This window comes from Pan troglodytes, chromosome 1 (genome assembly GCF_028858775.2).
Source record: "Pan troglodytes isolate AG18354 chromosome 1, NHGRI_mPanTro3-v2.0_pri, whole genome shotgun sequence".
In the NCBI taxonomy this organism is placed as follows: domain Eukaryota; kingdom Metazoa; phylum Chordata; class Mammalia; order Primates; family Hominidae; genus Pan; species Pan troglodytes.
Window position 1 is genome coordinate 180,424,449 of NC_072398.2, and position 27,381 is coordinate 180,451,829.

The window sequence follows — 27,381 nt, forward strand, 5'->3', positions numbered from 1 at the left end:
TAGGGATACTCAATCACAGGTTGAGTATCCGTAATCTGAAAATCTGAAACTTTTTAAGCAGCAACATGATGTTAAAAGGAAATGCTCATTGGAGCATTTCAGATTTTGGATTTTTAGATTTGAAATGCTCAACTGTTAGGTATATATGATGCAAATATTCCAAAACCCAAAACAGTTCTAAGTCTGAAACACCTCTGGTCCCAAGCATTTTAAATAAGGGATACTTGTCTAAATACCAAATCCAAATAACCACAGTTTGTCTGCCCATCATTTGTTTAAGTAGTAATGGTGTTTCTGAAAAAAAGTGGCTGATTCAGCATATAACTGAAACACAAGTGCTTTTTCTTCAACCCATCCATTATACTTTGGTATGCTGTAGAAGTCCTTTATACATACTTCCCATTTGTCACATAGAATATTAAAAGACATGTATTAAGAGTCAAAATTTACTTAATAAGTAAATTACTTAATAATTTTTACTGATTTAACAGGGACATTATTAAATGAAACTGCCATTTTTACAGTGAGTAAATGGAACTGGAGATTTTTAACAGCTTGGTGTTACTACCTTAATTTGTGCTGAAGTACCAGCAGATTTGCCTACCATTGCTTTTTTTAACATCAGTATAAAAACACTGTGGCCAGGCGTGGTGGCTCAGGCCTGTAATCCCAGCACTTTGGGAGGCTGAGGTGGGCAGATCACCTGAGGTCAGGAGTTCAAGACCAGCCTGGCCAACATGTTAAAACCCCGTCTCTACAAAGATACAAAAATTAGCCAGGCATGGTGGCACACACCTGTAATCCCAGCTGCTTCGGAGGCTGAAGCAGGAGAATCACTTGAACCTGGGAGGTGGAGGTTGCAGTGAGCTGAGATCGTACCACCGCACTCCAGCCTGGGTGACAGAGCGAGATTCCCTCTCAAGAAAATAAATAAATAAATACAACACAGTGAAAAAATCTAATGCCATTTAAGTATTATTATGAAATAATTTTGACCTTATGGAACTACTGAAAGAATCTCAAGAACCCTGTGCCTGTAGTACATACTTTGAGAATCACATAGTATGTTCTTTTTTTTTGAGACGGAGTTTCACTCTTGTTGTCCAGGTTGGAGTGCAATGGCACAATCTTGGCTTACTGCAACCTCCACTTCCCAGGTTCAAGCAATTCTCCTGCCTCAGCCTCCCAAGTAGCTGGGATTACAAGCATGAACCCATGCCCGGCTAATTTTTTGTATTTAGTAGAAATGGGATTTCACCATGTTGGTCAGGCTGGTCTCGAATTCTTGACCTCAGGTGATCCACTCGCCTCAGCCTCCCAAAGTGCTGAGATTACAGGCGTGAGCCACCGCACCCAGCACGTGAGCCATTGCGCCCAGCACAGTATGTTCTTAACACTAAATACTGTTTGTAAGAAGAAAAGAAAAAACTTCAAATGGACTTTGAGTATTCACTCGCTGATGGAATATCTACTATGTAGCAAGTGTATTCTCATTTAAGCCATCCTCACAGAAAGCCTGTTAGGAAAGGTCATGTTAATTTTACAGAACAGAAAACTTAGCCTTTTTTTTTTTTTATTTTATTTTTATTTTTTAAAGACAGGTTCTTGCTCTATCACCCAGGCTAGAATGCAGTGGCATGATCTCAGTTCTCTGCAGCCTTGACCTCCTGGGCTCAAGCAATCCTCCCATCTCAGCCTCCCTAGTAGCTGGACTATGGGTGTGTTCCACCATGCCCAGCTAATTGGTTTTTCTTTTTTTGGAGACAGGGTCTCACTCTGTCACCCAAGCTGGAGTACAGTGGCATGATCACAGCTCACTGCAGCCTTAACCACCTGGGCTCAAGTGATCCTCCTGCCTCAGCAACCCAAGTAGCAAGGACTACAGGCGTGTACCCCCATACCCAGCTAATCTTTTGTTTATGTTTTTAGAGACAAGATCTCACTATGTTGCCCAAGCTGGTCTTGAACTCCTGAGCTCAGGCTATCCTCCTGACTCAGCCTTGCAAAGTGCTGGAATTACAGAAATGAGCCACCACGCCCAGCCAGGAAACTTAGTTTTGAGATGGAAAATATTGATTCAAGTGAATAGTAGAAGTGAATTTGAACTCAGGACACTCTGAGTTTAAAAGTCCATTCTACACTTAGCCGTCTCCTGTTACTAAATAGAAAAAGTTCCTTTAGGGATCAACAAGAATTTGTTAAGTGCCTGCCTTTTCCGTGGATTACTTTTTAACAGAACAAATTTACTTAATTTTGTTCATTTTTCTTCATGTCTTGTCAAAAAATGGTTTACCATCCTTATATTTCAGTCATTGACAGCTGACAAGAACAATTAAATTCTTGCCAACTATAGCTATTTTTTCCTTAAGATGTGGCCTTAAAAATATAAATACTGTAAAATAATAATTATTTTTGTGAAAAAGGGTTTTCTTTGGATAATTTAAATGCATAAACTTTTTGTGTTGATGTAGTATAATTGTCAAATTATTTAATTGGACACATATCTTAAAATAATGTTAATATTATATAATGTTAATTTACAAATACTGCTTTTCTAGCTACCCTCATATTTCATGATATTTATTCAAATTCTGTAGGCATTTTTTATATATAAGCATCATCATCACCACTAGGGTCACTTTTTTTTTTCTTTTTGGTTGACATTGTAAAGACTAAATAATTGAATTGAATAAGATAACTACTCTTGTGTTAATTAAGGAACAGGCTAACTTAGAAAGACCCCAGAATACAAGGTGACAGTGGGCTTCTCTCATGGAACAGTCTAGGTGAGGAAGGTGTTTCTGCTAAAGTCATGTTTTCTAGAGTCCATCCTTTTCGCTGGACATTTTATCTCAAGCCACAGATATTCTTCACAGACTAGTAAAAAGTAATGTTTGTTGAGCCGCCACTGTGTGCTAGGCATTTTCTCATTGCTTTACCCATAAACTCAACCTTATTATCCCTACGCTGTGGAGAAAGTAATAATCAAATACTATCCCTATCTAGGTGTCATTAAGGACAGTTGTAATTTTTTCATTTGCTTATTTTTTGTTTTGTTTTGGTTTCATTTGTCCTATGTATGTATATTGATCATCTTCCCAAGACATTTTTCAAAGTATCTTTTAAAGACAGGTTTATAAGGACTTTTAATACTTGCAATTGTGAGATTATACAGAGCTCTAGGAATAATCATGTCTTATCATTGTCTTCTTTATTAACCAGTTTTGACAAGTAAACTCTGGGAGAACCTGAAGCATCATTGACTCAGGTTATTTAAGGCTAATCTGTCCAAACAGTGTATTGAAAATGAAGTATTTGAGGAAGCACCGTGTAATAGGAGAACTTTTGTAACTACTCAAATATAAGGCAGCTTCCTTTAGGGTAAAACCTAAACTTAGATTTTTGTATATTTTTGATATATGTATCTTATGGAAATTTTAAATTTTGTATCTCACCTACAATTTTATATTTCTATACCTACTGCCTTCGGAGTTAGGAAAATGAGGTATTATTCTGCTAATCAGAAAAGTAGCAGACGCACATTGAGGCAGTGGGGGATTGGGGGTAAGTATGTATGATTTGCCTTATTTTGGGCTCATATCAGTTTCCTAGAACCTCAGTCTATCATCTAATGAAAATTAGCCTTAGCTACCATAACATCCCATGTGTGGAAAAATTTCAAATTTTCAAAGCCTTCCTGGTAATGTAATACCCAGGATACTAGAGTTAGCTTTCTAATCTAGCTTCAGCAATAATAGAAAATACCTGAAAAGTCAAATCCTTTTGTGAAACATGGCCATATTTTGTTTACAAATGATGGATTCTACTTTTTGCAGATGTGTCTTGCTGAATCAGGGCTCTCTTATCCCTGCCATCGACTTACAGTGGGAAGAAGATCTTCACCTGCACAGACCCGGGAACAGTCGGAAGAAGTAAGCCTGTTTGCCAGCTTTTCTTTGAACAGAAGGCCCATCCCCCACCTACCTGCCCACTTCCCTTTTTTTTAATCTGCCAGAGCAATGAACCGATAAAGTTAATGTAGCATTAATTAAATCTCGGTAAATTCTTGAAGGCAGAAACTGTCCATGCAAGGTTACTACTAATGTGCTCCTTCTCGCTCTGTTAGTTTCATGTTTCAACAGACAGAATTCAGATGGATTGGTTGAAATGATTTTTACTTAGAACCATCAGGCTAACAAAGAACTTTCTAGGCTGGGCACAGTCACTCACGCCTGTAATCCCAGCACTTTGGATGGCCGAGACAGGCAGAGCACATGAGACCAGGAGTTCGAGACCAGCCTGGCCAACATAGTAAAACCCCGTCTCTACTAAAAATACAAAAATTAGCCAGGTGTGGTGGCAGACACCTATAATCCCAGCTACTTGGGAGTCTGAGGCATGAGAATTGCTTGAATCCAGCAGGCAGAGGTTGCAGTGAGCCGAGATCGCGCCACTGCACTCCAGCCTAAGCAACAGCATGAGAATGCATCTCAAAAAAGAAAAAAGAAACTTTTTTTTGCTATTGACTGTGTAGTTGAGTAGATTCATTAGGATTGACCCTGGAAGTCCTTTAACTCATTGGTTTGGAGCACTTACTATGAAGCAGACACTGTGCTTAATATCTTTAGATAACAAAGATGAATAACACTATACCTATACCAAAGTGCTGAGAGTCAAGGGTGATAGATAAAATAACAGTGGCCAGGTACAGTGACTTACACCTGTAATCCCAGCACTTTGAGAGGCCAAGGTGAGTGGATCACCTGAGGTCAGGAGTTCGAGACCAGCCTGACCAACATGGAGAAACTCCATCTCTACTAAAAATACAAAATTAGTTGGGTGTGGTGGCGCATTCCTTTAATCCCAGCTACGCAGGAGGCTAAGGCAGGAGAATCACTTGAACCCAAGAGGTGGAGGTTGTAGTGAGCCGAGATTGTGCCATTGCACTCCAGCCTGGGCAACAAGAGTGAAATTCCATCTCAAAAAAAAATAAAAATAAAAAGATAATAATAATAGTGATGGCATAATATAAAAAATGCAGTGATAGTGTTGCACACAGGGGTCCTAAAGAAACAAAGAGAAGGGGCAGATAAGATTGAACACGTTTGTTTGTGTGTTGTGCCTATTTGGGTCTAAGTGAGCCTAAAGAATATATATATATATAATTTTTTTTTTTTTGAGATGGGGTTTCACTCTTGTTGCCCAGGTTGGAGTGCAATGGAGCGATCTTGGCTCACTGCAACCTCCACCTCCCAGGTTCAAGTGATTCTCCTGCCTCAGCCTCCCAAGTAGCTGGGACTACAGGTGCCCGCCACCACGCTCAGCTAATTTTTGTATTTTTAATAGAGACGGGGTTTCACTATATTGGCCAGGCTGGTCTCGAACTCCTGACCTCGTGATCCACCCCCACCCCCCACCCCCCCCGGCCTCCCAAATTGCTGGGATTACAGGTGTGAGCCACCACGCCCGGCCCAAGCCTAAAGAATATTATAAGGAAATATTTAAATTCTGTTCCATGGCTACAAACAGCACTTTCATGCTCAACTCTGACCATGGTTATAAGGAAATGGGAAAGAGAGCATGGATGTTTTAACTTATTTAAGAAATATTTATTGAGCTCTTACTATGTGCTAGGAAAAGTCATCACCAAGACTTCAAAAGTGTATACAATGGAGGTCATAACTAAATAGCACAGATGAACTTTATTTAAACTATAATTTTTTTTTTTTTTTTTTGAGACAGGATCTCACTCTGTCACCCAGGCTGGAGTGCAATGGTGCGATCTCGGCTCACTACAACCTCTGCCTCCTGGGTTCAAGTGATTCTCGTGCCTCAGCCTCCCAAGTAACTGGGATTACAGGCACCCGCCACCACACCCGGCTCATTTTTTTGTATTTTTAATAGAGACGGGGTTTCACTATGTTGGCCAGGCTGGTCTTCAACTCCTGACCTCAAATGATCCACCCTCCTCAGCCCTCCAAAGTGCTGGGATTACAGGTGTGAGCCACCACGCCTGGCCTTAAACTAGAATTTTTTAAGACAGAGCATGATTCAAGTATTTAAAAGCTTAGGCTAGTACGATAAAAATTTTTTCCCATTTACATTCTATACAAAATGTGGTTGCTCATTTTTATTTAAACTGCCTATATATTTTGGACACCCATTATGGAAGCTACCACAGGACTTCTCCAGCCATCCTTTGAATACGTATTTATATCACTTAAACATGTGAAAGAGAAATGGAGTTACGTAATTGAAGTTGTAGTCTATGATCATCCTGTGAAAATTATAATTTGCCACTCTGGTTTTTAACATTTTTTAGAAAACCACAGAGAAGGAAGTGTTTTCCCCTGCTAATAATATGACTGTGCTGTATTATACTGTACTATACTTGGTCTCCAAAAATGTTTATTCCTTTTCAAGAGACCAAACCATCTTTTTTTAAAGCACTTTATCTCACTAGCCCTTGTGAAAGAAAGATAATATTGAGTTTCACTGCTTGGCAGAAATTGCCGGACATAATTTAATGAGATATTTCTTTAAAGTGCTTGAGTCTGTTTTTAATGGCTAGAGTAGGTCATACTTCCACTCTTTAATGGATAAATCCACTAACATTAAAAGGTGGCCAACTAGCCCCAACCAAAATTTTTAATTATTCTGTGTCCTATCTGAGAGGTGACAGGTAACTGTTTCACTTCATTTATTTTCTTCTCTCACCCTCACTATTATATGTGTTATTTGGGTGGTCCCATCAGCAGAGAGAAGTCAGTTCCATATAGTGAAGAGCAGTGTTTGTGAGGCTAGCACACTATTTAGGTTATTTTGAGAAAATGGTAGTGTGGGATTGGGAGGCTTTGCCAAACTAAAACAGTCACAACCTTGGTAATATCTTATTATTACTGAATAATAATATCTTATTATTAGGAGTTCTGCCCTCCTATAATAACCAGTTTCATTTTTGAGCAGCTTTTTCTGTTGTCTTCCTTATATTAAGTTGAAATATGTGTAATTGTACCTTCTACCCAGTGATTCTACTTCTGTCTTCCGATTCTACTCCTACATGACTTTGTGTGTTTTAAGACAATCATCTTTCTTTCTTTTTTTTTTTTGAAACAGAGTCTTGCTCTGTTGCCCAAGCTGAAGTGCAGTGGAACAATCTTAGCTCACTGCAGGCTTCTCCCCACGGGTTCAAGCAATTCTCGTGCCTCAGCCTCCCAAGTAGCTGGGACTACAGGCATGTGCCACCATGCCCGGCTAATTTTTGCATTTTGAGTACAGCAGGATTTTGCCATGTTGGCCAAACTGGTTTTAAGCTCCTTACCTCAAGTGATCTGCCCTCCTTGGCCTCCCAAAGTGTTGGGGTTACAGGTGTGAGTCACCGCGCCCAGCCAACAATAATCATTTTGCTGTTGACTTTCTTAAACTTTGAGTTAGGAAGGAAATATTTGAGACCAGCAGTTAAATTCAAGTTTTAGACTTTATGGATTGTAGTTATATGTCCTTTAGCTGGGAGAATTTTGATTCTTACATCCTCTCTCTGGCCCTACAGACACAGTTTCTTTATGATCATTTAGTATTTTTTCTTCTCATCCTCCCCTTGTTCCTGAGCCCCCGTTTAATGATTTTTCCATATTTCTGGATACATAGCTAGGTAACAATTTATCCTCAGTTGCTTGGGTGAGACACTGTGGGGGCCTTGTTGACCCTGGCTCCTTGGGAATTGTTCAGTTCTCGGTTGACAGTGAAGAAGGAGAGGCAATCCAAAAACTTAACAACAACAAAAAGTTTTAATGTAATGTTAAAAGCATTAGTTTATAACTATGGTTAAAGAAACATTTATTGAATGCTCACTATGTACTAGTCAGATGAATATAAATTGATAATTTTATATTATATGATTAATGAGAAAATTGAGGCAAGCATGAGATGCTAGGGGAGCATAGATAATGGGGGTGGGTTGTAACTTTCAAGAATGTTTGCAGGCAAGAACTTTGTTTGTCTTTCTCCCCTCTGTAGCCCTAACACCTAGCATAGTGCCTGGCATGTAACAGACACAGAATAGTTATTTGTAAATGAATATTTTTTAAATAAAGGAAATAAAAAAAGACTAGAGGAGGTGACATCCACATTGGATTATAAAGAATGAGTCACAGCCAAATAAAGAATCAAAGGAATCATATTCCATTCATTCCATTCAGAGAAAAAAAGCATGATTTGATGTAGCAAATGAGAAGAGATAAGTGTAGGTTGCTGTTAGTGCAGAAGAAAGTCGGGGGAAAAGGAAGATAAGAGATGAGGTGAAAGTGAGTAAGTCTTGTATGACACATTGAGAATTTGGAACTGTAGAAAGCAGTAAAAGCCTTTTTTTTTTTTTTTTTCTGAGATGGAGTCTCGCTCTGTTGCCTAGGGTGGAGTGCAGTGGTGCGATCTCGGCTCACTGCAACCTCCACCTCTCGGGTGCAAGCTATTCTCGTGCCTCAGTCTCCTGAGTAACTGGGATTATAGGCACCCACCACCATGCCCGGTGAAATTTTTGTATTTTTAGTAGAGACGAGGTTTCGCCATGTTGGCCAGGCTGGTAACTCCTGACCTCAAGTCGTGATCCACCTGCCACAGCCTTCCAAAGTGCTGGGATTGCAGGCATGAGCCACTGCACCTGGCCAGCAGTAAAAGACTTTTAAGTGGGGAGTGATATCTCCCCACAAATACACAGTTTAGTGAAGAGCGCTCTGCTGTGCACAGGCTAGATTTAAGAGAAACAAGACAGAAGACAGAGAAATCAGGTATGAGTCTGTTGTACTAGTGCAAGCAAGAGATAATGGAATCCTCAATGTAATACAGCACATTTACAGAATGAAGGAAAAAAACACGTCATCATCTGCATTTGGCAACATTCAACACCCTTTCATGGTAAAACTAGAAATAGAAGAAAACTACTTCAACATAATGAAAGACATATCTGAAAAACTCACAGCAAACATCATACTCAAGGGTGAAAGACTGAAAACTTTTTCTCTAAAATCAGGAACAAGATAAGAATGACCCCTTTCTTTCTTTCTTTTTTTTTTTTTTTTGGAGACAGAGTCTCGCTCTGTTGCCCAGGCTGGAGTACAGTGGCATGATCTTGGCTCACTGCAACCTCCGCCTCCTGGGTTCAAGTGATTCTCCTGCCTCAGCCTCCCGAGTAGCTGGGACTACAGGAGTACACCACCACACCCGGCTAATTTTTGTAATTTTAGTAGAGACAGGGTTTCACCATATTGGTCAGACTGGTCTCAAACTCCTGACCTCAGGTGATCTATCCGCCTCAGCCTCCCGAAGTGCTGGGATTACAGGCGTGAGCCATGGTGCCCGGCCAAGGATGACCCCTTTCACCATTTCTATTTGACATAGTTCTGGAAGTTCTGGCCAGGGCAATTAGGCAAGAAAAAGAAAAAGAAATAAAAGGAAGAATTAAAATAATCTCTGTTCACTGAGGATGATTTTATATGTAGACAACTCCAAAGATTACATTTTAAAAAAAACTATTGGAACTAAAAAATGAATTCAGCAAAATACCAAGATACAAAGTCAACACACAAAAATCACTTGCATTTCTATAAACCAACAGTCAACAAGCTGAACAGAAAATTAGAAAAACAATTCCAATGACAAAGCATCAAACAGAATAATACTTAGGAATTAACTAATAAAAGAAGCAGAAGACTTCTACTATGAAAGCTACCAAACATTGCTGAAAAAGTAAAGAAGATATAAATAAATGGAAACACATTTCATGTACATGGGTTGGAAGGCGTAATATTGTAGTGCCCAAAGCAGTCTACAGAAATCCCTATCAAAATTCCAATGGTGGTTTTTTGCAGAAATAGAAAAACTTATCCAAAAATTCATATGGAATTTCAATGGACCTTGAATAGCCAAAAACAATCCTGAAAAAGAACAAAGCTGGAGGACTCACTCTTCCTGATTTCAATGTTTAGTAAAAAGATACAGTAATCTAAACAGTGCAGTGCTAGTATAAAGACTAACATATAGCCCAATGGAATATAATAGAGAGCCCCAGCATACCAGCATATTATGATAAAATGGTTTTTGACAAGGGCACTAATCCCATTCAATGGAGAAAGGGAAGTTTTTTCAACAAACGGTACTGGGAAAACTGGATATCCACATGTGAAAGAATGAAGTTGGACCCTTACCTAATATCATATGCAAAAATAAACTCAAAATATATGAAAGACCTAACTGTAAGATCTAAAACAATACAACTGTTAAAAGAAAACATAGGGCAAAAGTTTTATGACATTGGATTTGGCAATGATGTCTTGGTATGACACTAATGGCACAGGTAACAAAAGAAAAAATAGAGAAATTGGACTTTGTGAAAATTAAAAAGTTTTGTGCATCAAAAAACACTAGCAATGGAGTTAAAAAGGCACCCCACAGAATGGGAGAAAATATTTGCAAATCATACATCTGATATGGGATCAATGTCTATAAAATATAGAGAACTCCTAAAACTAAGTAATATAACAACCCAGTTAAAAAATGGGCAAAGACCCAGAGCTGCAAGACTGCTACTGTTGTAGTTGTTCTGGCCTGGGAACACAGCCCAGCAGCCTTGACAGTCTCTGGGTGTGTGACCTACCACTCCTCTCCCTTCCCCACCTGGAGTCACCTGAGCTGCTCCTGCTTGGGTCTAGAATCCCTCCTCAGCAGACTTCGTATTTTTCAGATGCTTAAGCACCTGAAATCCCTCCTCCCCAGAGCCACCCCAGCTGCTGCCTCCGTGGGTTCTTTGGCCCAGGGACACAACACAGCTACTGCATGTGTGCCTGAAAACAGCTCTGTGACCACTCATCACAGGCTTCAAACCCACCACTACATGTACCTGAGGCTTACCCCAGCAGCTAGGCTACTGCATGCCGCCAGCCCTGGCTGTCACAGTTTTATGTCTATAAGTAGGTGATCTTGCCCCTTGGCTCCTGCCCCTACCACTGTGCTTGCAATCACAGATGGCCCTGCAGCTGCCCACATATACACAGATAGTCTGATTCCTGTCACCTAACCCTAGCTGGTCCCTGCAATTGAGCATAAGCAAGCTTCCAGCCCTGATCATCCCACATGTGCTCTTACAGTCTTGCCCATCTCCTGTTTCTGTCTCCAGCACTTACCCCAGTGCATGAGGCTACATCTGGATCTGCTGCCAGAGGCATGTCTGCAGCCAGCCTCTACACCAGAGGATGTGCATTTCACTGGCTCTGGCCTTCATTGTTGCTAGCCATGGCCCTTTGTTGCTGGACACAGAGGCATAGCAGAGGACTCCAGTAGCCCTTGCAGCCTCTGCAGACCTCCCACAACTTTTGCCGTCAAGGATCACACAGGTGCCAATGTCACAGACTCTTAACTGTCTAAGCTGACAAGGCTCAGTGTCCCCCCTAGACCTCAAGTCACCACACACACACACCACTTGGTATCTTGTGCCCTTAGACCCCGTGCCACAGCATGCCCCAGAGTGCCTCTCTCCTTCCCTACCCTCTCTCCACACCCACAGGTGAAGGTCTCTCCTTACTGATGGCAGCCCATAAAGTCTAGAAGAGGTAACTTTTTCATCAAATGCACAGACACCTTTGCAATAATACAAGGATCATAAGGAATTTGGGAAAGATGATACCACCAAAGGAACCAATAAACTCTAGTAACTGACCCTAAAGAATTAGAGATACACGAATTGCCTGACAAATAATTTAAAATAAGTTCACATTCAGCCTGGGCAAATAGTGAGACCCTGTCTATACAAAATATATGAAAATTAGCTGGATGTAGTGACACGTACTGCAACTTCCATCTCCCACGTTCAAGTGATTCTCCTGCCTCAGCCTTCCAGGTAGCTGGGATTACAGGCGTCTGCCACCGCACCAGGCTAATTTTTGTGTTTTTAGTAGAGATGGGGTTTCATCATGTTGGCCAGGCTGGTCTCGAACTCCTGACCTTAAGTGATCCGCCTGCCTCAGCCTCTGAAAGTGCTGGGATTACAGGCATGAGCCACCATGCCTGGCTGACATACCTAGTTTTTAACATAGTGCCTTGACATAATAGGTAGTTGGTGAATGTTGCCGAAAGGAACATCTATTTCAATTATAAGCTTGCTTTAATGCCAGTTATGAGTTCTAAATGTTTACCTTAAATGGTTTAGTTATCATCTCCTCCAGGAAGTTTTTCCTGATTCCTACCCCCTATGATTTAGGTCCTCTCTTCTGAATTTACATGTCATAGCACTAATCACTCTGTGTATAATATATGGTGCTCCTTAAGAGAGGATATACTGTATCTTCCACATAGGTCCAAAGAGCGTAGCACTTAACAGTGATTTGTAAATGTTTGTTAAATGTTAAAGGTAATAAATGAATGCAATAAACATAAATCACTAATTTTTTAGCTGTTTTTAAAATTATGAATAAATACTTTTTCTGGATTTAAAGAATTTTAGGGCAGCCATGACAGATACCAAGAGATTATCTATTCTCATCAGCAAACATTAATGAAAAAAAGTTTGTTTATCTTATTTTTTAGAAAAAGCTTTTTCTAACCTGTTAGATAGCTGATAAGAAAATATGAAGAGACTGGGAGTTCCTTATACATAATTAAGTAGTTCATTCTTGCAGATATTTCAATAATTCATATTTGAAATATACTTTTTTCAACAAAATTGGCTTTTTAGATACCTCCCTTTGAAGATGTTGTGGTTATAGGTTTTTGTTTTCTGGAATTTTAAGAGGTTTGGGAATTCTCTACTTTGTGAAGGGAAAACGAATAATGGAGACACATGGAGAATATTAAAATCACTATCTTAGTATGAAGTAAGGTCCTGTTGTTATAGAAGGAGCTAATTTATTGAACAGGATTTGGAGAAAGAGGATGGATGTGGGACAGTAAAGTAAAAGGGGTAAGTATAGAAAGAAGTATATATAGAACATTCCCTTTTTTCTCCCCTGTGTCTCCCACCCCTTGTTCTTAACCTGATGCCTCAAAGGAGGGGGTGAGTACTAGGCAAGATTAAGCAAAGACTGAGATGATAGCTTACCTGATAGAGGATGTGAGAAGATTTGTCATACTCGTCCTTTGTTTCTTTTCAGTTGCCTGTGAATCTGGCTAGGCACTGTAAAAGAACATGTGGTATATCTTGTAAATCTTGAGCCTTTACCTATTTAAGACTAAGCCTCAAATTTAAAGGCAACTTCATTCTCCAGATATTTGACTACCTGAAACACAGCGGGAACTCAAGCACTGTTGTCCTAGTAAATGTGTTGTTTTGTGGAGGAGGCTCTTTCACTGCTCTAAAATGAGAAAGCATTGTGGATTTTTAAGCTGTTGACTAGCTTAAACCAGGAGGAGATCTTAGATCTACGAACAAACTATTAAGGGAGGAGGACCAGTGTTTCCGTGAGAAGTAGAGTTAAGATGGCAGGTAAATGCTTCAGGGAAGGACCATTTATTTATTCATGCAACAAATGTATCTTCATTATCTTGTCTATTCAAAGCATTAGAAAGATTGTCTTAAAGTTGAGAGGGAAAATATGATTATGATTCTCTGCATTAATGCTTGGGTATGCCCAAGGAGGAAATGCTGACATCTGACACTAAGTCAAATGAGAAGTATCTTGACTTCCTCATTTGGAACTCTTAGAATCACTAGATCAGCAGTTTTAAAAAGTGTTTCATGGGGTCCTGAGATCCTCTGGCTATACCCCAGGTGTCAACAGATACAAGGAAGAAAAGGCCAACTCCAGGAGCATTAAGCTCCCCATTGACCTCTCCCTGTATCAACCAGAGTAGTCTTACTTTTATGTATTGTAATATTTTGTTTGGGCCTAGGGGAGGGAGGTAACCCTATGAAAATAAGTTAGAAAACCGCCGATGACAGATTTTTAAGATCCTTCCAGCTTTAAAATCTATGATTCAACAACTGTCTGACCTCTGACATTCCCTCTAGCTAAATTTTTATGAGTCTTTTATTTTTGAGCCAGGGTCTCACTCTGTCACTCAGGCTAGAGTGCAGTGGTGCAAACAAGGCTCACTGCAACCTTGACCTCGTGGGCTCAAGTGATCCTCCTGCCTCAGCCTCCCAAGTAACTAGGACCAGCGGCACACCATCATGCCAGACTTTTTTCTTTTTTTTTTTTTTTTTGTAGAGATAGACCTGGCCATGATGCCCAGGCTAATTATGAGTCTTATATTTTGTTTCTATTAATGCTTTTCTGGCAAAATATTTATGTTATATTAGGTTATTCTACATAGACTGAAGGATCAGTTTCCCCATTTTATAACTTAAGTACATAGTGCCACATTTTAAAAGATAGAAATTTTATTTACTAAGTAATATTTATAGACTTTATTTATTGAACATAGGACAGACAAGCATGTAGCCAGATATCTTGCTTGGACCGTCTTCTTACCTAAGGCATGAATATTCAGCAGTACTTACAGCCCAGTCCAAAAGTTTTATATCTCAGTATTTCAGAATCACATTCTAACCTAGAGAATAACAGCCTAGTTCTTTGAAGCAGATGTTTTTAATACCTTTTCAATTGATGTTGCTGAAAACAAAATAAACAGAGCATATTTATCAGTGCTCAGCAGGTAGTAAATTCTCAGTAATTTTTACTGAATTAAAACATTATTATTACAACTCATATGTAAAACATTTTTATTACATCTCATCTTCAGTTTACAAAGAGCTTTCATATGTAGTGTATTTCATGTTATCCATAACAATGTGAGGATAGTGTACCATATTTCACAAAGAGAAACCTGAGAACCACTGCAGTAAGGAAGTGGAAAGTTTGGAAATGCTACCATTGCCTCCACCTGCCAAATATAAATTAGTGTGAGCTTTTTGAGAGACTCATAACTTACTTTGTCTCTGACTTCTCCAGTTGTACCCATTTTCTCATTTGTTTTGCACTTACTTGTATACTATATGCTGGGGAAAAAGACAAAAATCCCTGTCTTTATTTAGTTTGTAAGCATTCTTCATTTCCCGAAGGTTGGAGACCTTCAGTCTACAGGTATCACAGAAAGTTTAGGAAGTATGTAAGCCTTAAAAGGAAAAAATAGTAAGCTTTACTCTAGCAAATGAGTTTATTTGATAAAAATTTTATAACGCTTGTGTCCTGTTGTTATTATTATAACTTATTCTTAGAATTTGATAGGCCAAAATCAATATGAAACTAATCAGGACTTTCCTTAAATAGCAAATCACCGATGTTCATATGGTTAGTGATAGCGATGGAGATGACTTTGAAGATGCTACAGAATTTGGGGTGGATGATGGAGAAGTATTTGGCATGGCGTCATCTGCCTTGAGAAAATCTCCAATGAGTGAGTATTAATAGCTCTTTGGGTCCAGCAATAGAATTCTTTCTTCTAGTACACAAACTTATGAAGAACATTAAACTTAAACATCTCTTACTGACCTCCAGGTTTGAGGAGATAAGATAATAGAGAGTAGGCATTCTTCATTAGAACCAGAGCCTTTTGAATTTAGATTTTATTAAACTCAAAAATTCTCAGTGCATTAGGAAAATTCATTAAAAACGCAAGGTAGTGTAACTTTTGTTTTACATGTATAATTAATTATGACTGTCTCTCTTTAAACCTAGAGGCTGATTAACAAACAGGTGTACTTTCTGTGACCCATACTTGTTTCCCCACATCTTATTAGAGATATCAGTTTTAAGAGTAATAATGTTACTTTTCTATTCAACGGTACCCATCTTTGGAAGGAAAAAATTAAACTAAATGTACCATCTCTTTCACTTCCACTTACAAGATGCGTACTATAGAATAACAAGACATGCTACATGCAAAATGACCACTAAAATAATAATAGCCTATTTACTTTGTGAAATTAGAGAACTCCTGTGGGCAGAAATAGATGGGATGTTTACATAAAATTGGTTATTTTCCCAATTAATGAAGTCTTTAAAATAATATCAGACCCATTTAATTTAATTTAGTCACAAGATGTCTATTTCAAGAAAACATTGAAATCCTAAATGGCAACTGGGCACATATTTTAAATGCTTAGCAGGATTGTGTCCATTGGTTTTTCAAAATTTATGAGCTTGGAATATTTTAAGGTTCTTTTTGATTCTGGTTTGATGAGATCTAATATATGTTGAGTTAAACTATCCCCTCAGATATATCACAGAAGCTAAAATTTAATTTTATTTCCTCTTTATTGATTAAATATATTTCTTATATGTGGGATTAGATGTTATGTGGTTTGTTTTTTGTGTCTATTTGTTTTGTTTTTTTGTTTTTGTTTTTTCTTTTGTTTGTTTTTTAGTGCCAGAAAACGCAGAAAATGAAGGAGATGCCTTATTACAATTTACAGCAGAGTTTTCTTCAAGGTAGGGTTAGGACATTAACTATATAAAATTGATGCTGTTTTATGCTACTGTGATTTTTCTTGGGCAATTTTAATTATAGATTGTTTAAAGTTTCTCCTTAAAGTATTCAAAGGATATACTTGTTAATTTATATAGTCCTAATAGTGAAACACATAAATAACCAGTAAACCATTTATGCCACTTTAGAGATAGATTCAACTTATTTCTGTATGTTTATGGACGTTCAATAAATGGATCCTAATTTAATATTTTTATTATATTCCCAAAGGACTAGGATATAGGATAGTAATTTTTAGTATATCTTAGGACAGTCAAATGGAAAATCCTTTAAAATAATATTAAATTTAAAAATACTTTAAGCATTTTAAATCCAAGTGAATTTTTTCCTTTAATTTTTTCTTTTGGAATTGTTTTACATTTCTTCCTTAAGTGTCAAATATAAAATATTTTATATGCATTTGAGAGTCTGCTGAGGTATTCAGATATAAAGAGAATTAATGTTTAATCCTCAATTTGGTGTAAATGATATTGTTTTAGTGATATTTTCTGTTGAAATATAATATGGAGACTTTTAAAAGAAACAGTTTTTTCCTTCTATCGGAATTCTGGAATAAATGAACTAAAGTGGGAAAATAAGGCTAATGTAACTAGTAAAATCATATGAAAGTGAGTAACCAAGAGTTTCTTCTTATAAATGGCATGGTTTTATAGCACTTATTAAATTCATTTGCTAAGTGTACTTAAAATTCCAGTATTTTAGTATATCAGTATAGGCCAAGAAGAATTCTAAAAACCAATAAAGCTCATTTCCAAGCTTTTAAAGAAATGTTTTCATGTTTAGTATGCACTAGACATTAGCCCCAACATTTACTTAAAAGTCATTGATTAGACTTGTGAAATTTGAAGTGAATTTGAAATGTATTTTAATTAATAGAGTCACTTTTTCCTATAGATATGGTGATTGCCATCCTGTATTTTTTATTGGCTCATTAGAAGCTGCTTTTCAAGAGGCCTTCTATGTGAAAGCCCGAGATGTAAGTACAGTTTGACCTTTTCTGATTAAAAAGTGCATCCCACAGGTTTACCACTAGGGCTGAGGCAATGCTTAAATGTTTTCTGTTTTTGTTTTTTTCCAAAAACATGGAACTCTTCACGAATTTGTATGTCATCATTGTGCATGGGCCATGCTAATCATCTCTGTATAAGTCCAATTTTAGTATATGTGCTGCTGAAGCAAGCACCGTTTTCTGTTTTCATTTTGAGATTGGAGACTTTATTTGTTTCTGGTTCATCTGTTAACCTAGTCTTCACCAAGATACCCATTTCACAAGGCACATTAATGTGATAGGGGTACTGCTGGCTCTTGCAGAAGGCCTTGTGAAGCACTGAAATAGGGTTTTTTTTTAAATGGGAAAAAAGGTGGATGTGCTTAGACGGGACCAAGCTACATATTTGTATTCTTTTCAGTTACGCAAATGACTAGTTCTTGATAGACTTGTTCTTTAGTCTTTTCCCAAAATGATTATTCTGTGTAGTGATATATATCTAACAACTGCAATATTTTTCCCCAAAAGTCACTTTGGGCCCCTGCCCACCCCCCCAAAAAAAGGTTTTAAACATAGAAATGGACTTTGTGATCTTGAAGTCTATAAGAAGAAGCCCATAACAAGAATTTAGAAGATAAATTTTGAGCAAGAAGATTCTAATCACTATTTGTATGTTGTCACAGCAGTCAAGACATCAGCAATCTGGCTCCTGCCTATCTATGTAGCTTCAGCTCTTCCCATTCCCTGCCTCACACTTAATAAATAAATCTGGCAATAGTGTACCATTTGTATTTCCCCATAATCTTACTCTTTCTTCATGCTTCCCCACTGCTAGAAATGCCTTTCATTCTGCTCTTTACCTGGATGACTCCTCCTCCTCCTCTGAAACTTACCTTTTCCACCTCCTCCCCTTCTCTCACATTGGCAGCACCTACCCCTTTAGCACTTCCCAGTGAAAAACCCTCTGCTTATCTCTTATTGTTACACTTAACACAGTGTTTATAATTATCCATTCTACATATGTCTTCCCAGGAGTTTTGATTTTCTTTTGGCAGGGACTATCCTTTATGTCCCTGTACTTAGTAAAAATTCAGTAAATGTTTAATAAATCAAGGAATAAAGAAAGGGAAGAAGGAAGGAATAGTGTGTACATGGAGTAGAGGGGAAAGCTGTTGGAATTAAAGAGGGCAAGGAATTTGAGAACAGAGTGCAAGGATGCCTCTGAGATTTCTATTTTCTAGATTATGTTAAATTCTGATACAAAGAAAAATTCATTTAAAAATAAATTTTAAAAATCAAATTCCAAGATGATTAATCAAATTAGAGCTATAATTGACAGTCTAATGAATTTAGAGTAAGAAACTTCTTTACCCTAAGAATAGCAGAATAGCCCTTTTAAAAGCGGTTTTAGGCAATTATGTTTCAACTGTTCAATCTATATAAAAATGGCTGTTTTTAAAGAATTGCATGTTTATGGCAATATATGTTTATGGTGTTCATAAATATAGGTTTATGGAAAATACTGGGCTGGACGTGATGGCTCATGCCTGTAATCCAGCACTTTGGGAAGCCACGGCGAGTGGATCACTTGAGCTCAGGAGTTCAAGATCAGCCTGAGCAACCTGGTGAAACCCCATCTTTACAAAAAATCATACAAAAATTAGCCAGGCGTGGTGATGCATGCCTCTAGTCCCAGCTACTTGGGGGGCTGAGGCAGGAGGATTGCTTGAGCCCAGGAGGTGGAGGTTGCAGTGAGCCAAGATCATGCCACTGCACTCCAGCCTGGATAATAGGTGATATTCTTTCTTGGAAGGAAAAAAGAAAATACTGAAAAGCAAAGAGAAAGTATTCTAACACAGATTAACTGTTAACTTTGTTATGCTCTTTGCATATTATTGTATGTTTAGTTGAGCATATATATGGATTTTTAGTATAAAATTTAGTCATGTTATAATCCTGTAATAACAGCTTTTTTTACCTTTTAATATTATATGATCACTTTCTTAATTATAACTTCTTTTATAGTATTTTAACTTTTTATTATAAAAAATTATTTAAATTTTAATACAGAAAAAGTACTATAGTACAATAAATAGCCAAATCCCCTATACCTACCTTTAATAATTAGGAAAATTTTGCCATATTTGTGTCTTCCATATATAGGCATCTCAAAGTCTTAATGGAGTTTTAAGGCTTAATGACTTAAAAGGATTAACTGCTACAGATTGACAAAAGAGCAGCATTTGAAATTTATTTATATTTTTATACTTATTTGGATTTGTGATTTTGATGAATAAATTTTTATGATAAATTTTTGTTTCAGTTCCTCTGATTAAAAATGACAAATGTTGACTGGAACAGAAAATAAATTAAAAATTTATTCAAAATTCACAAAAACAAACAAGTATAAAATAAATATAAATAATTAAAACTTCAAATAATTTTTAATAGTTTTTAGCAGTTAAGCTTTTGAAGTTATTGAAACTTAAACTGCACAGAAACATTTAGGGTATCCTGTATATTTATTATTTTTTGCTAAGCCATTTCAAAATAAATTATAGATGTCATACTTTACCCCTAAAAACTTCAGCATGCATTTTCCAAAAATAATGATATTCTCCTACGTAATCACAATACCATTTTCACATATAACAAAATTAACGATAATTCTCTAATATTACCTACTATCCAGTGCATATACAAACTTCACCAGTCATCCCCAGAATTTCTTTTTAGCTGTTTTTTTTGGAACCACAATCCACTCAAGGATCACAAGTTATATTTGAGTATTAGATATCTTAAATACCTTTTAAGCAAGCGCCATCTCTCCCCATTTTTTCCCCCTGGCATTTGCTTTGTGAAGAAATAAGACCGGATGACTTGTAGATGGTTCCAAATTCTGGATTTGTGTGATTGTTTCCTTGTGATATTATTTTTCTGATTTCCTGAAAAATGGATATTAGGTCTAAAAGCTTTGTTAGATTTAGGTGACATGCTTTGTAAAATAATGCTGAATATTTTATTTTAACAGAATTTTTAATGGTTATGGAGTCTCATTGTATGGCCATGTTGTTATATTTAAACAATCACTTATTAGACATAAATATGTTTGAAAGAATATCTAATTATAGTTTTAAAATAATGTATTTTTCAACTTATTCTTTGATAATAGTGCATTTCTCTGCTTACCAGTAGTTGAAGTAACCAGAAAATGTCACAGCCTTTTGTAACTTAAACTGTAGCTCCCAAAATAGGTATAGATATTTTTAAAAACCCATTTCCAAAGCTTCTGTAAGATATACTATGTATACCTCACACATTTTAGCTTTAAATGCAGATAACTTACACTTAAAAATACAGTATATCGTAGACAAAAGAACTTTTACTAAGTGTCTTGTACAGTAAATTGGCATTTGGATTTATTCAGACTGATAATCCCCTGAGGAATATAAGCTCTTGTTTATTAACTCCTGGATATTTCTAATGAAACAATTGATTGTTTGCTTTTCTTAGTGTCTAGGTGTTTTAGCAGATGAAAAATTATTGGTTCATGTAATTAAATATTTTGCTTCCTATTAGATTTGTAACCAAAATCCACTGACCTCTCTGGACTGATAAAAATGTCTTTATTTCTTTGTCCAGGGCTTTTTTCTTTCCTCATTTCTCTTTTCCAAGTTACAGATCAACAGTTTATGTACAGTTTATTACATTTCTATAAACTTAAGTAAAGTTTAACTCCATGAGAGATAAATTATTCAAAATTAAATCTAAACAGGTTCATTTATTGAAGTCATCAAGCAGATTGTATACATCTTCTTTTAATTGTGTACGTATAGTAATTGTAATGTTACCTCAGAGTTCTGTGATGCTCTGTGGTTTATAAAACATGTTCCTATACATATCTCATTTGAACTCCACAACCAAACAGTGAAATAGGGATATATAGTCCTCATATTCCCATTTTAGAGATGAGAAAGTCCAGAAAAGCTACATGACTTGCCTACAACACACTGATAGTAAGTAGTAGGGACCAAATAAGAGCTCACATGTTCCATGACAGGTAAATATGGTTTACACTATCCCACCACACTTGAGTTTTCATTGCTAACTGCTGTACTTCAGGATTTAATGATCAAACTTCATCTCTCCTTTTCATATTTCACACTTGAGAGTTAAAACAGATTTTGCTCAAGATTATTTTTTAAAATTTTTGAATGAATCATTTTTCAGAAAACAGTTTGCTCATGTTCAAACATTTTAAGGCAAATATGACGGATACTGTGGCACTCTTACTAAATTTTCTTCATCTTAAATATCACATGTTTAATTTAAACTGTGGGAGGGGAGGTACATTAATTTTACCAGGGCAACAGATGAGCCTCAAACACCAGCATTCTTCACTTGAAGTGAGAAATTGAGTTCCAAGAGTAAATAAAAACAAGATTGAAGGTTTAAATCCTCTGCTAGGCTTTTTGAACTTATATACTCATTAAATGTTTATTGGAGTGGTGGGATTACAAAGGATTTGGGGAGCTTCATCAACTGGTATATAGTTAATCACTAAGTAAAACACTACATTTGATAAAGTGTTTCTCACGATGCCACATTCAATCCATCTTAATGAAAACTGCTTCAAACTGATTTCATTTGAGAGCACTTGGTGGTGAGAGTACTCATAGTTCTTTTTGCCTTTTTTCTTGAGGAATTTACAGTACTGTAAGAAGCAGAGCTTCCAACTTTGGTAAAGTAGTTATTCTAAGTTTTCATGTTTCTTTTAAGTATATCGTGACAAAGTATTGACTTCTGATAATGTACTGATCAGTTTTATGACTTCCTTCCTTGCCCTTAACTATGAAGGACACTCATCCAGTTGAGGGCTATAAATGTTTATCACATGCTCTGTAAGGATCTGGGAAATAGAGGTTTCCTGCTTTTGCTCAGTCTAATGAGGTAAATAAAACAATATAAACAATCCATATAGTATAATATACCATAGAAGCAAAGAGAAGAGGTACCTTCAACTACCTTAGAAGTTCAGGGGAAAGATTTCTTTTCTCTTCTCTTCTCTTTTCTTTTCTTTTCCAGATGGAGTCTCACTCTGTCACCCAGTTTGGAGTGCAGTGGCGCCATCTCGGCTCACTGCAAACTCCGCCTCCTGAGTTCAAGCTATTCTCCTGCCTCAGCCTCCTGAGTAGCTGGGACTACAGGTGCGTGCCACCACGCCCTGCTAATTTTTGTGTTTTTAGTACAGATGGGGTTTCACCATGTTGGCCAGACTGGTCTTGAACTCCTGACCTCAGGTGATCCACCCGCCTCAGCCTCCCAGAGTGCTGGGATTACAGGCATGAGCTACCGCGCCCAGCCTAGGGGGAAGATTTCTAGAGGACGTACCTCTGACCTGAATCTTAAATGATGAGAAAAACTTAGGCAAATAACAGAATTCTAAACAGAAGGAAGAACAAAAGTAAAGGCAATGGAAGATTAAAGTGAGGAAACGACAACCAGTTTGGTATTACTGGAGCAAAAAAATGCAGGACGGAGTTGCATTGCTAGGCATGATGCTGATAAAATCAGTGGGGGCCAAGGCATGAAGGGGCCTGTGATGCCCTGGCATTAGCTGACATTTAAAATCTGTTTTTAGGCTGGGCATGGTGACTTACACCTGTAATCCCAACACTTCGAGGGGCCAAGGTGGGAGGATCGTTTGATCCCAGGAGTTCTAGACCAGACTGGGCAACATGGTGAGATCACCATCTCTACAAAAAAAAAAGAAAACCGAACAAACAAAAACAGTTAGTCAGGTGCGGTGGCATGTGCCTATGGTCCCAGTTACTCAAGAGGCTGAATCAGGAGCATCACTTGAGCCCAGAAGGTCTAGCCTGCAGTGAGCCATGTTTGTGCCACTGCACTCCAGCCTGGGCAAGAGAACAAGATCATATCTTGGTGCAGGGGTGGGGGGGGCGGTGCGGAGATGAGTCTTTTTTTTCCTTGGGGCCTCCCCACCTCTCATGCCTACTGTCCCTGAATTCTCTTCTTCTACACCACCAAAAGTACCCTGGAGAATCATTAGACATTTATAGTAACTAAAAATCAACAGGAATAAAAATCTCAATGGCAGGGCTTATCTCCCATGTGAAGGATTGTTCCTTTCCCAAGCATCCCTTTGGGAGTCTGAGCTTTGATATTAGTAATTTCATTACAGCTCCAAAGATCTGACTTCACACCAGTGCTTTTTCCAAATATTATACATAAATTAAGGGAATCAGTACTCAATTGCTGATTTCCCACTTAGTAGCTCTGTGGCCCTAAACAAGTAATGAGCCTATGTCTAATATGGAAAAAACATGATGATGATAGTATTTACTTTATAGAGGTTGTTTTGAGACTTAAGTGGGATGCTACCCATAAATGCACCCAGTATTGTGGATAAGATAGATGGTGCCATTAAGCAGTTTTGGACAAATTTGAGAAATGTTTGTAAAATAACAAAACTGATTTTCTCATTCAATTATGAACTAGTTCTAGGAACAGTTTCAGAAAGGAATTTTGAGAACCCCATGAACATTTCTACCACAAAAATTAGTAGTTCACGTTTAACAGTGCTCTTAGTTATCAAATTTTATTATATTTATTTTTTTAAATCAGCCCATTTTAAAGTCATGCTATTTCTACTGCTTCGTGTTGAAAGAAATCTAAATGCCATCATTCATCATTGTCTTTTAAGAAAAATAAGTTCTATACAAATTTGAGGCCACAGCTGTAGTTGGTAAGTTTCTAGCTCACCACACAATATCCAGAAAACCAGGCAAACAAACTTCTTTGTGCTTTGGAAAATATGCCCAGTCTGCTTATCTTGTCTGTGTTATTTTTTCCATTTAAATTCCTTAAAGTCAGGACAATGTCTTTTATAGTAATTTTGTATGACAGCTGGGACAGCATCCTGCACATGTGTGAAATAAGACTTAGAATGCTAATTTTTTTTTTAGAAAAATATATTTGAATTATACAAATAATGTATTCGCTGTAAGAGAATGAAAATACAGATGCATTTTAAGTAGAAAATGACACCACATAATTCCAAACCTGAAAATAACCACTATTTATTAAATGCTTTTACTTTCTAAATGTGATTTTTCAAAAAAATCTATAAACATGTATATCAGTCAAAAAGCTGATATAGTTTATATAAATACAACCATACCAAACCTGCTGTTCTGTAATTAGATATTTCTACTAAATAGTATATTTGTTAGTACCACTTAGAATTTGCCTTTAATTCTCCAATTATCAGATCTGCCTAATTAAAATTGCAAAAATCTTTAGTGCCCATATTAAAATTATTTCTTAAATTAGTTCAAAACTTACTAGTTTAGACATACACAGCCATTTGGCTGGGCGCAGTGGCTCACGCCTGTAATCCCAGCACTTTGGGAGGCCGAGGCGGATGGATCACGAGGTCAAGAGATCAAGATCATCCTGGCTAACATGGTGAAACCCCGTCTCTATTAAAAATACAAAAAATTAGCCGGGCGTGGTGGCGGGTGCCTGTAGTCCTAGCTACTTGGGAGGCTGAGGCAGGAGAATGGCGTGAACCCAGGAGGCGGAGCTTGCAGTGAGCCGAGATCATGCCACTGCACTCCAGCCTGGGTGACAGAGCGAGACCCTGTCTCAAAAAAAAAAAAAAAAAAGAAAAGAAAGAGTTAATACAACTCCATATGCTTAAACACAGCTTGTTTTTATAATATATAATATTCTACTTAGAAACCTGTTTGTCAGACAATATTTGATGGTATTAAAAAGCTACTGAACATGTATACCCATAAATCATTGTAATTCTTATGATTTTCAGTAAGAATGCATTATTAATATATTTTTAACGAAAAATTATTAATTTATCTTCAAGTCTTTACTGCTATACTCTGTCACCTTTTGGAATGTGGAAGTAGATATAAGTAGGCTATGGGTTCTTGTTCTCTTCCTCAGTGTCCTAAAAGTGGGGGTGAGGAGTACACTTGACATTCGCACTCCTTTTGTCATGCTTGTTTAACAGGCCTATTGCTGACTAGGAGTAGTGTTATCCCTCCCCGTAGAGAATAGTAAAGGGTTAGAAAAATCCTTCCTGCACTTTTAAGAGACTACTGTACCAAAGTCCTTTGTACTGTGTCTAAATGTTTACCCGGAAAACCAATGAGAGTTGGCCTGACACTGCCTACTTCCTTGCCTACCCAGTCCCTCTTCCAGCCTCCCCAAAGAGCATGCCTGCTTCTCTGTAACTTGCTGTAAGAGCCAATCGTTTCAGCTTCTCATGTCCTTATTCATAAAAACTTTAGCCACATGGTGGCCTTCCTCAAATATATTGTATTACCTGAGTATTACAGTCTAAGCAATGAAAACTGATAAAGATCTATACCCAATGAACATCTGTCAGCTTATTTTGAGAGTTTGATTTTACTTTAGGCTTTTCTTTTTTTAGACAGAGTCTTGCCCCGTTGCCCAGGATGGAGTGTAGTGGCACAATTTCAGCTCACTACAACCTCTGCCTCCCAGTTTCAAGCAATTCTGCCTCAGCCTCCCAAGTAGCTGGGATTACAGGCGCACCCCACCACACCCAGCTAATTTTTTGTATTTTTAGTAGAGATGGGGTTTCGCCCTGTTGGCCAGGCTGGTCTTGAACTCCTGACCTCAGGTGATCCAACTGCCTTGGCCTCCCAAAGTGCTGAGATTACAGGCATGAACCACTGCACCTAGGGAAGGCTTTGTTTTTTTTTTTTTTTTTAACCCTCTGACTTCCATATGACAGTGCTCCCTATGCAAGATTCAGATATCTGTGTCCTCAAGATTTCAGAATGCTATCCCAACATCTGCTCAGAAAGTGAGGGGAAAAAGACACCATCCTGGCATCTCCTCATCTTCAGTAGCTGACTTTTTCTTTTTGGAACCTCTCCAATTTGGTTGATGCCTGTTGGTCTCTGAAACCACATTCAGGAGCTAAACAGGGCTAAGTTTTGTGATTCTTTTCACAGTACAACCTGCACTCTGGTCGTTTTACTCTTTAAAGATAACTAGCTTGGAGTTCTTTGAACAGATGGGGCCATTGACATTGCTGGGCCTTTCCCAAACTTTTCCTTTGTTTTTTATCTTCTTTACTCTTCTTTTTCTCACTCTCACGTATATTTAAAATTCCGCTTCAGGCCAGGCACAGTGGCTCACGCCTGTAATCTCAGCACTTTGGGAGGCCAAAGCAGGCAGATCACCTGAGGTCAGGAGTTCAAGACCAGCCTGGCCAACATGGTGAAACCCCATCTCTGCTAAAAACACAAAAATTAGCCGGGCATGGTGGCAGTTGCCTGCAATCTCAGCTACTCAGGAGGCTGAGGCAGGAGAATCGCTTGAACCCAGGAGGCGGAGTTTGCAGTGAGCTGAGATGACGCCATCAGCCTGGGCAACAGAGCAAGACTCTGTCTCAAAAAAAAAAAAAAAAGAAAAATTCAGCTTCAGTCACAGAGAAGTCACTCTCTCCTGCTTTTACTGTGGTTTGTTTGTTTCTACTTATAGCATTGATGTCCTACTTTTAAAATTCAGCTCAAGTATCACTTTCACAGGCCGGGTGTGTAATCCCAGCACTTTGGGAGGCCAGGTCAGGAGGATCACTTGAGCCCAGGAGTTCAAGACCAGCTTGGGCAACATAGTGAGACCCCATCTCTATTAAAAACAATTTTTTTAAAGTATCATCTTCATAAAGAAGCAGCCAATCTGATGTTCATGCCTAGAACCCAGGACTTCCTCTATTACTAGTCATTACTACTGATTTGCCAGCCTTACTTCCTCACTACTCCCATCTAGAAAAGAGTTTTAACAGACTTCTGACCTTCAGAACTGTATGCCACCCAAGCACAAAAAAGTGTAGTGACTTTCCCAAG

At 37.8% G+C, this 27,381-nt stretch overlaps 1 protein-coding gene and 1 non-coding gene across 5 annotated transcripts in view; one reads left to right on the plus strand and one right to left on the minus strand.

Moving 5' to 3' along the window:
- Window positions 1–27,381, plus strand: part of FAF1 (Fas associated factor 1) — a 520,728-nt gene that overhangs the window by 361,956 nt on the left and 131,391 nt on the right. For 2 of the 4 annotated variants that reach the window (XM_001137725.6, XM_063780492.1), the window contains 4 exons: window positions 3,837–3,932; window positions 15,255–15,381; window positions 16,352–16,415; window positions 17,368–17,449. In XM_001137725.6, coding sequence (XP_001137725.1) covers window positions 3,837–3,932; window positions 15,255–15,381; window positions 16,352–16,415; window positions 17,368–17,449 — 369 coding nt within the window. Of the gene's footprint in view, window positions 1–3,836; window positions 3,933–15,254; window positions 15,382–16,276; window positions 16,416–17,367; window positions 17,450–27,381 lie in introns of all 4 variants that reach the window. The other 2 variants (XM_054666796.2, XM_063780489.1) reach the window with 1 other exon arrangement.
- On the minus strand, window positions 17,550–17,656 carry LOC112206978 (U6 spliceosomal RNA). The gene has a single exon (XR_002941456.1). It is a non-coding gene; the product is annotated as a U6 spliceosomal RNA (small nuclear RNA).